Source organism: Ursus arctos, unplaced genomic scaffold, assembly GCF_023065955.2.
Source record: "Ursus arctos isolate Adak ecotype North America unplaced genomic scaffold, UrsArc2.0 scaffold_18, whole genome shotgun sequence".
In the NCBI taxonomy this organism is placed as follows: domain Eukaryota; kingdom Metazoa; phylum Chordata; class Mammalia; order Carnivora; family Ursidae; genus Ursus; species Ursus arctos.
The window spans coordinates 29,173,014-29,185,734 of NW_026622852.1; the positions used below are offsets into that span (position 1 = coordinate 29,173,014).

Consider the following 12,721-nt stretch of genomic DNA (forward strand, 5'->3'; position numbering starts at 1 on the left):
GTCTGGTCACTGCTTGTGGGCAGGCACTAGAGGGTGACTCTCCTGTCACTGGATGAGGAGCAAAGCTGAGCAGCACCTCTCAGCAGCATCCCTTGGCCTGAATGCTGCACACACTCTTCTCTGTCTTCATAAACAATATGCCACTGCCATGTTTGTAACAAACTAATGTCATTGCTCTCTGTTTGGAAATTTTGAACAGGCCGGGTGGACACTGGCCAAATGGCTTGGGAATATAATAACCCTGCTAAGGGCCGATTTGTCTATTGACTTAGGTGAACTGGGCCAGGGGAAAAGCTAAGTATCTGGGGATATGCAGGACACATATAAACATAACGGGTTATTTGCACCTACAGCACCTTTTGTTTCCTCTTCTTGGCTAACTTCACACTGGCCCTTCAGAATCCAAAACTCAGGGATAGGAAAGAAAACTCAGATGCCACCTCTCCCAGGTAGGCTTTCTAGAATCTGCCAGGTGGAGCCAAGTGCCCCTCCTCTGAACTCCCTTATGACATATCACACCCACTTGAGGTCCTGTGTCTGTGCCCCTCCCCCCCCAGACCAGGAGCCCTCTTGAGGGCAGGGGCTGTGTCTTACCCAGCTCCGCACCCTCTGTGTCCAGTCAGGACTGGCATGCAGGTGCCGGGAAATGGCTCTTAAGAAACTTCAAAAGCCCAAACCATAGGGGGGAGAAAAAGAACTTCTGTTCAACAAGGACTTTAAGTCTATAGATGAGTGACTGAATGAGAGAAGGTATTTGCAAAGCCTAAAGGTAAAAGGGGACTAATATTTAGAGTACATAAGGAACTCTAGCAAATCAACAAGAAAAGGCCACTACCCTCAAAATAAAAGTGGTAGAAGGACGAGAAAGATGAAGAAATGGCTGATGAGCACAGGAAGAAATGGCCAAACCTTGTTAGTAATCAGAGATATGATATTTAAGACTACTGATATTACTTTATATCTTTAGACTCAAACAATGAGTGAGCCAGGGACTGGGAAGTGCTGGAGGGAGGAGGGACACAGGAATACCCATGCTGGTGGCAGTGGAGACAGGTGTGGGCATTGAAAGAGCCATCTGGCAGATCTGAGGCATGTTCAGTGCTCACACACCTTCCCACCCAACAATTCTGCTCCTGGACATTTGTCCTAAGAAATGCCCAGTTGGGTTCATAAGAGGACACGTACAAGGACACTCATAATTTCTATTGGTAGGGGGTTGAAGGTGGCCCACGTATCTGTCACTGGGAGAGTGGATGGGTAAAGCATGATCAGTGCAAGGCATGGCTCAGATGTACCCACAGGAGCTTGGAAGCATCTCCAAAGCACAACGTGCTGAGTGGGGAGGAAAAAAAAGAGAAAGAAATAGAAGAAGACACATAATCCAGTTGCACTGACAGAAATCAAAATATGTGCATACAGAACAACAATCCACATTTGGTAAGGACATACCAACACAATATATTCATTAAACACTTAGAGTGTTTGCCTTTCCCTGTGGGATGAGAGCAAATGCTTGAGATAGGGCACAAACAAGCGAGAGGGGCTTTCCTGGACCAGTGATCACAGTGTCTCATGAAATGAGGAGAGTGAAATGCGTCCTAAGGAAGCAAGATGGTACTTTTCTTGAAAAATTCTGGAGGGGAGCGGATCTGGGGTTATGGTCATGAGTGCCCAGGAGAGAAGCCGGAAGCCCATGGTTGCCATGGCCCTTCTCAGTGCTAGTCACTGAACTGTTCATAGCTTCACATCATGGAAATCTCACTATCCCCCAAGGCTAAGAAAATGGTCCCCTTTAATTTTACTATTTTAAACTGAATGCTGAAACGATGGCTTTAGAGAAATTAAGCCACAAGCATCTAGCTAGTAAGGAAAAGTCATGTCTGCTTCAAAGCTCATATAATTCAAAGCTCATATACTTGCAAGGGCATGAGTTCCCCATCACTGGAGGCATTCAAGGAGAGGTAATGCTGCAAAAGAGAGTCACGGTTCCCTTCAACATGGAGAGACTATGGCTCAATGAAACACAAGGTCTGCTAAATAAATCTTTCAGGCCACCTTCCTTGGGCTTTCTGAAACATAAGCCCTTGATCATGAAGGTTGGGAAGTGTCAGGGTCAGGCTCCCAGCATCAAAGAGCCCACATACACGTGTGGCCTTCCATTCCTGCCGACCCACAACCCTGCCAAGGTCTCCTGCAGTTCAGTGGCCTATGTCTCCACTTTTTGTATCAAGTCGAGTGGCAGTCAGACTACCTGGCCTTCCCAGACCTACGGCTAGGGGACGGGAGCTACAATACATGCCTTGACAGAAGGAAAAGGACATTAAAAACCGGCCTCAAGCATCTCAAACTAGGGTCAAACTAGCTCCCGAAGTTTTCTAGTCGGTTCTGGGAAATCATCTTCCTGCTTTTATAGACCCTGGCACTGGGCCAGAGAAATTATGAAGCCCCCGGGGGGCAGGGACTATATCTTATTCAACTTGGCTTCCCTCGGAGGACTTGGTTAAGCGCCTGGCAGATGCTCAGGAAATGTGCACTGAATAGAACCGTATCTGTTACCCCAAAGACCAAATGGTAATTAATGTCTGCAAATGGGGAGGGCAAGCCTGCATTTCACTAGGTACCTTCTGAATGACAATCGCGCTGTTGGAGTGACGGAAGACCCCGTGCCTTCAAATCAGGTGCTGAGATAGAAAAGTCCTAAGTCTGAGCCCTTTATGCTGCACAGAAGCCGTGTGAAATTCGAGCACATTATCGCTCGCCGAGACTCTGACAAACAGGCCTAATGAAGGCAGGGCCGGTGAGCGAGCGAGCGCGCAGATGCTGAGCGCTCCCGAAGAGCAGCACAAACAAGGCTCTAATCATGGCTTCACGCAACTTCCTTCCCTGCTGCAAATTCTGAGCCATGTTTAGACTTCGCCAGGAACATGGATTCTTTCTTCTCGTGAGGGAGAAAAGAAGCCAATTCCCTTGGCATTCATGCTCACGTACACGTGGTTTAACGGGAGTCAGCGCCGGCACGGGCAGGGGGAGGGCGGCTGAATGTGGAGTCAGACGGGGTTTAGACCTTGGCCCTGCGACACCCAAGGTGTGTGGTGAACAGGATGCTAATGCCTGCTTCTGACCACAGGGGGGCCACTCAGAATTGCACCTGAGCCAAGAGGAGGAGGGCACGGAATTGATTTGGGAGGTGGTCTTGGGGCACACTGAAGAGGTGTGGGGAGGTGAGATACGGAAGGGAAGGAAGCCAGTATGGGGGCAGTCATGAGCAGGTTTCTGGGTGGGCAACTGAGGCACGATCCCATTGGGAACCCCTAGAGACAGAGTAGAACACACCTTGCAGTTGCCCCACCCAAGAGGGAAGGATGCTGGGTGGTTTATCCTCTGCTTCTCTCTCCTCCCTGGCACAAGGCTGTCCCTGGAAGCACCAGCTCCCTGGACACATGGCCTACTCCTTGCACAGGGGGAGGGGTGCAGGTGCTTTTCATGAGGCATTTGTTCTGGAATTGTGGCTGCTAGGGGAGTATGGATGTGTCACTGACAGCATCTGCCACCTACCATCTACATTGTCCTGCTGGGAGTTAAAAGCTTTGGGAACACCTGAAAATGAAGTGAATGGAGGGAAGCTGGGGGTGAGGAAGGTCATTCTTAAGGATCTGAAGCCCTCCCTCGATTAAACTGCCTCAGTTCAAGAGGGGCCAGGGTGCTAACCATGGCCCATTATTTTAGAACAGTACTGTTTACAAGATAGGTAGTTTCTCCAGCCTGAAACAACAATGGCCACCATCTTGAATTAGCTTCAGCTCACATTCTGCTGTCAAGGCTAACTGCTGTTTGCCAGACAAGTCACCTGAAACCACGAATAAATGAAGATGTTCTTAAATTTCTACAAGTCCTATCACCAACTAATCCAGTAAGCATTACCAAGAGCCAGCCAAGAGCCAGGCATCATGTCAGTAATGTGACGAGCTTCCCAGCAGTTGAGAGTCTAGAGAGCAAAATCTCATTTAGCCCTTTCCCCAGCCCTAGCAGTTGGGCAGGGCTGGCATTAGTGCCATCCCATTTTCCAAAGGATTAAGCTGAGGCTTAGGGAGACGAAGTAACTTGCCCAGGGTTACACTGCTGCTGAGTTTCAGAGCAAGGACTTGAACCCAGGTCTTTTGCCTCCAGGTTAAATCAATAAACTTGTACTGGGGGCCTACTGAGCACCAGGCATTTGTGCTACCCTACAGCCTTGGAATCTAAGAGTGCAGGACCATGGCTTCTTGGCTCGCCTTTTAATCTTCTTCCCAAAGCTACCTCCCATTTCCAACTCATTTGTGCTTTAGTTTTGCAAAGGAATTAACAGAGCCTCCTATGAAATGCTTCCTCTACCGAAGATAAAAGGGTTTGGAAGTCCCCGAGAACTCTGCACAAACGAGGAGCTGGAAGAGCATCTCGTGACGTCTTCAGAGGAAGGGTGGGAGGGGCCAGCTTCCAAGATCAGGTTAGCGAGCTTTGAGACAGCCTGGGTGTGAGTCTCGAAGCAGCCCCTGCAAAGGGAGCCCCTACTGCTGGGAGTGGCTGTCTGCGAGCCAGCTCTGCTGTGAGCCCTGCTGTTCACCGTCCCCTCTAAAGACACTGCAGGAGGTGAGGGAAAGAGAAGCAGATAGGGGCAGAGATGGTGTGAAGGACATGGCAGAAAACAACATGGTGGTTCTATTTAGAAGTCATTTTGAAAGGCCAATGGCATGAGGCAATTTCAGGGTAAATCCTGGAAAGTCCCAGAAAACAGAGTCTGACCAGCCCAGGGAAACGTGGGCCAGGAGAAGGGAAGGAATGAACTCACCATCCCATGGTGAGTCAGGGTCTGCCCCAGGCAAGCCCCTTCCCCTGTCTGGGCCTCAGTTTCCTCTCTGTGAAATGAGATGATAACCAGGCACCCTTCCAGGTTGGTCAGCTGTTCAGTAATTCAGTGCCGCTCCACCCTGGCAGACATGCACCTCTGAGACCCTCTACATTTGGAGAACTAACTCTTGCGCCCCCAGCATTCTAGTGGCTCATTCTAGTCCTGAAATGACACAGAATCCCTCTGTCAACAGGATCAATGTTTGTTTTAAAAACATATAAAGAGGAGCAGGTGCAGGTCCAGCTCTGATGTTCACTAAAAACAGGGCACGGATGCGGTGAAGGGAAAACACTCAGGTGTGCATGTGAGCACAAGAGGGAAGCTGAGGTCCCGTCTCAGCTCTGCACTAACCAGCTTGTGTCCCGGGGTGCAACGCCTCCCTCCCTTGGGCCCCGGTTCCCCCTTTATTCCAGGAAGAAGTGGAACAGGGTCATCTCTAAGACCCTGCCGTGTCTGACATCCTACCTATGGCTAAGTGTGGGGAGAAGCTAGAAAGGGCGGGCAGACGTAAAGGCACCTGGGGGCTTTCAACCCACCAAGAAAATCTGGATTTGCTTCAGAAAGGTGTCATCATTTTTGACACAGTGCTAATCATAATTGCTGCTACTTGCTGAGCAAGAAATATATGCACATTATTTCTAAGTATTATCGAGTTCTTTCCACATTCCAAGAAGGCAGGTAGGATTATATTCCTATTTTACAGATGAGGACTTCACGCAGGTGAAGTTACTTGCCTAATGTGCTATATCGTCTTGAGCTAAGGTAGGTCAGGCCCACCTCTGAACTACTGTTTGCTCCATTGCTTTCCTTATAAATGCCTAAAACTAGTCACTGGAGTTGGTGTCTAATCCTAACAACAACAAAAAAGGCAATAAAATTGGCACGCACTTGTAGCTGTGATCGGCCAATCAATATTTTATAAAATATTCTCCTAGAATGATATAATTTGAGAACTGGAAATGTGACAAGAGAATTTAGTTACAATCACTCAAAAAAAAAAAAAAAAGAGTAAGTATCTTTGCCAAGATGCTTACTTGGTTCAACCAATGAAGAAGCAAGACTTAACAAATGGGAAAATAATTATATTTGCCGAAAATTACATCTTTTGTGCATGCCAGAGAGCTGACATGTGTTTCAATTACCTGCCACGGGAAGACGAATGGGTAAATCTACAAGATTGCATTACTGAGCCACAGTACCCAACACCTCTCCTCATTGATCTAAATCCGGAGGGATTTGTCTGAATGAACCCGGATAACTCGATTTCATTTCTTGCTTTCCCCTGGATGACTTTGGGATCTGATGCAAAGGCACTGCTCTTGTTTCTGGATTTTCCAGAAACATCCAGATGCTGAAAAACACTGCAGTGAAGAATGGTGCATCTAGTGGTTTCGGCTGACAACCCTGCTGATGACTGTACTGGGTTGCACAGAGGTGTCTCCCTGCAGGAAAGCCCAGCCCTGCTCCTCACAGATGCCATGTGGGCTCTGACAAGCCGCTGCCCCTCTCTGGGCCTCTACTTCTACCTCGTCACTTGAGGAATAGAATCTGGAAGTTTTCTGAGCCCCTTCCAACACGGACAACAGAAAAGTCCAACAAGCGACCTGGTTTCTTAAAAAAAATTAAGGACCTATTTCAAGCATGGGTGGTGGGGATGATTATGAGTTCAAAGAGATTAAAGAAAATAGCCATTGTGTGGATTCTCCCACAAATTGTAAAGACATATTGGAGATAATCAGAGGATCAACACAGACTAGAAGTGGAAGGATGTTGAGAATTGTTGTTAAATGTTTTAGGTAGGATAATAGTATCATGGTTATGTTTTATAAAAAGTCCTTATCTAGTAGGAATGCATACTGCAGTATTTATAGATTGAAATGAGATAATGTCTGGGAGCCGCTTTAAACATTACAGCAAAAAAAAAAAAAAAAAGGATGCAGTGGGTGAGCAAAGATAAAGCAAGATTGGCAAAATGTTGATGATGGTTGAAGCGAGGTGATGGGTGCATGGGGCTTATTATGTGGTTCTCTCAACTTTAGGGTCTGTTTGGAAATTTCTATAATCAAAACCAAAAACAATGCAAGCTTTCTCAGAATACTGGAGGGAACAGAACCCCCCACCCCCATACTTTCATGAGCCTCTCAGAGTCCTGTGGGGAGACTGAATAGCCTGAGAAGTCATGCAGTTGAGAAAAATATTCTAAATAAGTTGAAACTAATGTTTTCACAGAAAAGTGTTTTCTATTGATTCTGCTTTCTCTTATCTGGAACATCATACTTTCATTTCTTTTTATGTATTTTATTGCAGAAACACAACATCCCCGAATATAGAATTCATCAACTAGAAAGAATAAGCATCAGAAAGCCTACCTTGAAATTGAGTAAATTTAATGGTCCCCATTCTCTCCCCATTCCGGAACACAACTTGACCCTAAAAACAAAACAAACAAGAACAAAAGAGAAATGCCATATTAGCTCAAACACTACTGATCTCAACTGAAATTCATAAATGGTACAATGTGATTATTAATCTTGGGGAAAAAAATAGATTCCCGCAGGGCTGCAGATGCAAAATTAAACTAACTGTTTTAAAACTGGCTGTGACTTTATCTGGTTAATCGGAGGAGCACAAAATCAATAATGGAACTAACACATGTGAATTCAAGCTGAGCTGTGTGTCATCATTATCATCATGATAATCCATGAAACCCCACGTGTCCCGTGTTATCCTGGGACAAGGTCTTCCAGGAAAGACGGAGGCAGCGATGTGGCCCAGGGAGCCTGGCCCTGACTCTGCTGCTGGGCCCCACCCATTAAGATGTGTGGTTCTGCCGAGGCTGTTTGGCGTGAGGATCAGAAGGGGACTGGAGGTCAGTTAGTATTTCTTATTAAGGACAGAGAATGTTTTTGTAAGTTCTTCCTGAGTGGTGACATCAGCCCCAATTATAAATGGGCTACGGGGCAGCACAAAATGAAGCTTCTTGAGCCAGCGAGACCTGCCTAGTGTCACAGGCAGCTGAGCAACCCTCATTAGAGGCCCCGGGGGCTACAGACAGCCTCTTCTGCTGCATCTGCCTTACTGTCTGATACGGGGCTTCCATATGCTGGGCTAAATAAATTGGGAACATAAAGAGGGTGTGGGGTCTCTCCTTGCTAATACACGACCCGTCAAAATTCTGTAACCAGGCAAGGAAATCGACATGTTGTATCGATGAATCTTTTTGACAAGTTTGAGCGGAAAGGGGGATAATCCTCATTTTACAGATCAAGAAACTGAGACCAAGAGAGGTTATGTGCTCTATAGGAGGTCACTGTAAGTGAGGCTGCTGGGAGTCAGATCCAAGTTTGATTTGAACACCCGTGCCATTTCCCTGCAGCATGTTGCTCCTCATCAAGAAATAAATTTCTTCCTATCTTTCCACTAACATACAATTAGGAAAAGCAATGGTCTTAAAGGGACACTGTTTTACTCTCATGCTCTTGCATCATCAGGTCATAGCACACACAATACTTAGGATCCCACTCAATTCTTGGGACAAAGAGCCAAGAAGTATCCTCCCTTGGTGGAAATCCAAAGTCTGAGGCCCTGCGGCTTTTCGAACAAAGAGAATCACTCAACCTGTTCTCAGAACGAGAAACCTTCTGAGGCCACTTTGACACCTTTTTGAAATCCTGTAGACAGCTGCAAGTAGTATCAGTTTGAAACTAATGCCCACCAAATTCCATATTCAGGTGACGGCAAGCAATTCTCAGGAGTGTGAAAACACTTGAGCGTAAGGTGAGATGGGAGCTGTGATTTTATTTCTAGGGATGATTGAAAAACACAGAACATCTTGCAAAAGGCTCACTTTTATGCAAATAGAGCACTTTGCATAGCTGGAAAAGACGCAGACACGGCGGACAAGGAGGACATTTCTTGGTTTGATAAAGGTGGAGATCTAATTTGCCCATCTCCTGCCAAGCTCTGAGGAACTCCAAAGACTTCTAGGTATAAAATGTGGACAAATTCTGCAGAATCTTTATTAGTTAAACTAAAAAGTACATGAAATGGTCCTCGAAGCTTGGATGGAAAGACACTGGATTGGAGTATGAGGTGGGGATGAGAACCTCCCTTTACTTTGTAAGCGAAACAAATTAGTCCATCTTTGAAGTGAGAGCTGTCACATTTTATTTTCCTCATGATGACTATTTTTACTAACGGTAGCTCCTTAATCTCTCAAGTAACGCAGTGGAAGGAGGCCAGTGTCTGAATGTCCCAAACCCAGCTTCGGTGCCAGGCACATTCCTCAGCACCTGAGTTATGGACCTCAAGCTCCTGATCTACAATGCGCAGTCAGTAAATGGCTGTAGTAATTTTTATTTTAAAATGTTTAAAAGCAGAGAGCTGAAATAAAAAAGATTTTGAGCACCAGGAAGCTTTCCAACCCTTGGGAGGAGATTTTCCATATCACATGGTGTCATCGGCAAAGGGATCAACTGTTGGGTCTTTGCCCAAGGCGTCCTCGCCTCTCAGAAACATCAGCCCCCAAGAGACTGAGTTCTCAAACCACATGAGCCGCTGTGTGCTTCACAGGCGGGTAATGAAGGACACACAGATGGGTAATTGGGCTATACAGTGGGGTCTGCACGGAGAGGAAGCCAGGAAGCTCCAGGAAGCCCCCTCCTGAAGAAGATGCGTCATCTGATTCTTTCCGGAAGAAGTTACCATGGCACCTATTGGGTCTGACCGCTAAAGCCAATTCTGCTACCCTGCCCGTGGCTGACTGGATGGGGACCACTATCCTAGCCAAGTCGACGTCCGTTAAGACCGGACACAAGGAAGCCCACATGCAATCAGATGATTTTCATGAAATTCTGCCCTTCCACAAATATTTGCCTACTCTGGGCCACCTACTTAGCTTCCAGGTGCTGATTCCTGCTCTTGGAGAGCTTTATATTTGATGAGGAGGGACAAATAAAACAAGTTCACCAATAAACGCACAAGACGACTTTAGTTCATGGAGAGTGCTGTGACAAAGGTAAGAGGGAATGGCTGGGCGAGGGACAGGTCTGTTGTGCAGTCAGGGAAGAGCTTGCTGAAGAGCTAATAGAAGAGTCGCAGGCTGCAAGGCAAGAGGGAGATGCTCCAGGCACAGCGCCAAGTCAGGGCAGGAACAGAAAGGGCCGGCGTGGAAGGGCACCACAAAGCGAGGGAGCGGGCAGGTGGGCGGGGCCAGGTCACATCCGACCTGGAGGCCGCGACAGGGCTCTGGAGGTGATTTTAAGTGCAGGGAAGAGCCCCGAGGGTTGGGGGGGGAGGCTGAGCAAAGCAGTACTATGATCTGATGTAAGATTTGAGAAGATGGCACTGGCTGCTGGATGGAGAAGGGACGGCAGTGTGGAAATAAAGATACTGAGAAACTGGGGGCTCTGGCAGCCAGTAATCTGGGTGTGAGGGGACAGCGGCTCAGGCGAGGGTGGTGGCCAGATTCTCTCTCTTACCAGCTCAGAGGGTACCGCCAAGGTGGCTGGGCACAGTGGCCTGGACAGGAGCGGATTTCCACCCTACTCCTGCCCTCTCTGTCTGGTGGACACTGTAGCGTGCAGCCCCAGGGCTCCCTTGGGATGAAGGCACTCATTTCCCCAGCTGCCAGGCATCCTGGCTGCTGCTGAGTTGCCTGGCACCCAAACGGAGCTGTGCCAATGACGGTTATGCCCCCTTCCTGTGGGGCAGCCTACATCCAATGGTCATGAAGGGACATAGTTCTACCCCCTTGCCTCAATTCAGGACAACTGTGAAGAACCGTGGGATCCAGAAGTCCCTGTAGGATGTCCAAGGTCATGGTTACACCTGCATTACTTCACTTGCCCCTTTGCCAAATCCTACTTCACCTCCTCCCTCCCAGGTCTTGTTCCTGAGAGCCCTCCCTGATCAACTTCGATATGCAAACCTTTGTCTCAGAATCTGTTTCCCGGGCAACCCCACCTGAGACCCCTGCCATCGAAGGTCACTGAGACTCTGTCTTTCTTGCAACCTGAAGGAGACTGAGTGATAAGGCTGTGGATTCTGCAGGAAGCCCATGCCTCAGCCTCACCGTGGCCTGGCATCTCAGCCAAGGAAGCCGGGCTGGCTTTGCTTTCTTTCTTTTTTTTTTTTTTTTAAAACATTTTTTTTTTTTTTAAGATTTTATTTATTTATTTGACAGAGATAGAGACAGCCAGCGAGAGAGGGAACACAAGCAGGGGGAGTGGGAGAGGAAGAAGCAGGCTCATACCTGAAGAGCCTGATGTGGGGCTCGATCCCATAACGCTGGGATCACGCCCTGAGCCGAAGGCAGACGCTTAACCGCTGTGCCACCCAGGCGCCCCCTGGCTTTGCTTTCTTAAACCCCAGCTTGAGGGGGGATTTGTTTTGCTCTTCTCCCCATACACGTGTTCTTTATGTATATATAAATGCCATGACTCTCCTTAAACTTTCGCTGTGTGCGATCCCAGAGCTGGACAGGATCATCACGTGCCCTTGAGACCAATCTGTATGATTCGCTGAATTCTAAAGCAGTGGGATTTGGTAGCTCCGGCTGGCGTGGTGGCCGGGTGCTGTCTGCTGGCACACAGTCCACACCTGCTCTTCTATACCCTCCTCTGTGTTGCAGCAGCTCAAAGTCCAGAAACCACATTTCCCATCATCCCCTGCCAGCTGGTTTCCATTTAGGTTCTGCTACTGAGAAGCACTCACGGGAGATTTAGAAAGTACGCATAAGGGAAAAGCTATTTTTTTTCGGCTTTGGCTGTAGCAGCAGGAGTTCTGAGTGCCTGCAGGTGTCTGTGGGTCCCAGCGGCCCCCCAACTGTCAGCATGGGGGGCTCTGAGCTGACTGCTCAGTGGCCGGTTGTGGGGTCCCCACAGCAGCAGAAACAGCAGCAACGGGAGCCTCAGAAGCCAGAGCACTTGGGTCCCCACTATTTTATTTGCATTTCTCGTTGGCTCTGGGTCATTCTTGCAAACTCCTCGGAAGTTAGAATCCATTATCCATCAGCATGCTGTCTAGAAAACAGAAACCACGTCGTGCATTTCGGGCATTTCAGAGGCGGTGGCAACACCATTTCCCTTTTGGTTTCTGCAGCCCAAGGGGCTTGGTAGTTTCTGTAAATACTTATCTCCAGTGACAGCCCCTTCCTGTTCTGCTCCTCCGTCCTTTTCAACAAAGTTGTAACCAGTTGCCTGTATTAAATCTCCCTCTGAAATGCCTGAAGTGGTTTCTGTTTTCTCGATGACATGCTGATGGATAATGGATTCTAACTTCTGAGCAGTTTATAAAGAATGACCACAGAGCAGATCTGGAATGCAAATAAAATAATGGAAGTAAAGCCGCCAAGTGGATAATTTAGAAGGCACTTTTTTTTTCCTGAAAGAGATGTCGCTGATATCAAAGAAGGCAGTCTGTCTCATGAAAGTCGATCCAAACTAACAGCTCAGGTTGAACTGGGAGCAATAAAGCTGCATTTCTTTGACGGAGAAATCTTCAGAATGCACAGGATAACACATGGAAAAAAACTTACGTTTCAGCATTCACCAGACAATAGTCAACACTGCCCCCAGCGTGACCCTGGATAGTCACAGAGTGTGTCTGAGTGTTCATTCTCATCTTTGAAAAATAGGAAGCTCAATACCTACTTGTCAGGATTGTTTGTGAGAATTAAAGAAGGTATTTATGAAGAAGGCATAACCCACAGCTGCCGTGAGTAAAAAAGGTAACCCATAATTCCTCCAGGTAATCCTAGTTAGCAGAATTTCACCTGGTGTTGGCTCAGAATCCCCAGGAAAATCAGTGGAGAGTGAAATGTACTAAGGATTCCAG

At 47.5% G+C, this 12,721-nt stretch overlaps 1 protein-coding gene across 1 annotated transcript in view; it reads right to left on the reverse strand.

The window, feature by feature from the left end:
- GABBR2 (gamma-aminobutyric acid type B receptor subunit 2) overlaps positions 1 to 12,721 on the reverse strand; it is a 336,894-nt gene that overhangs the window by 88,776 nt on the left and 235,397 nt on the right. The window contains exon 8 of the mRNA XM_048223257.2: positions 7,255 to 7,315. Coding sequence (XP_048079214.1) covers positions 7,255 to 7,315 — 61 coding nt within the window. The remainder of the gene's footprint in view (positions 1 to 7,254; positions 7,316 to 12,721) is intronic.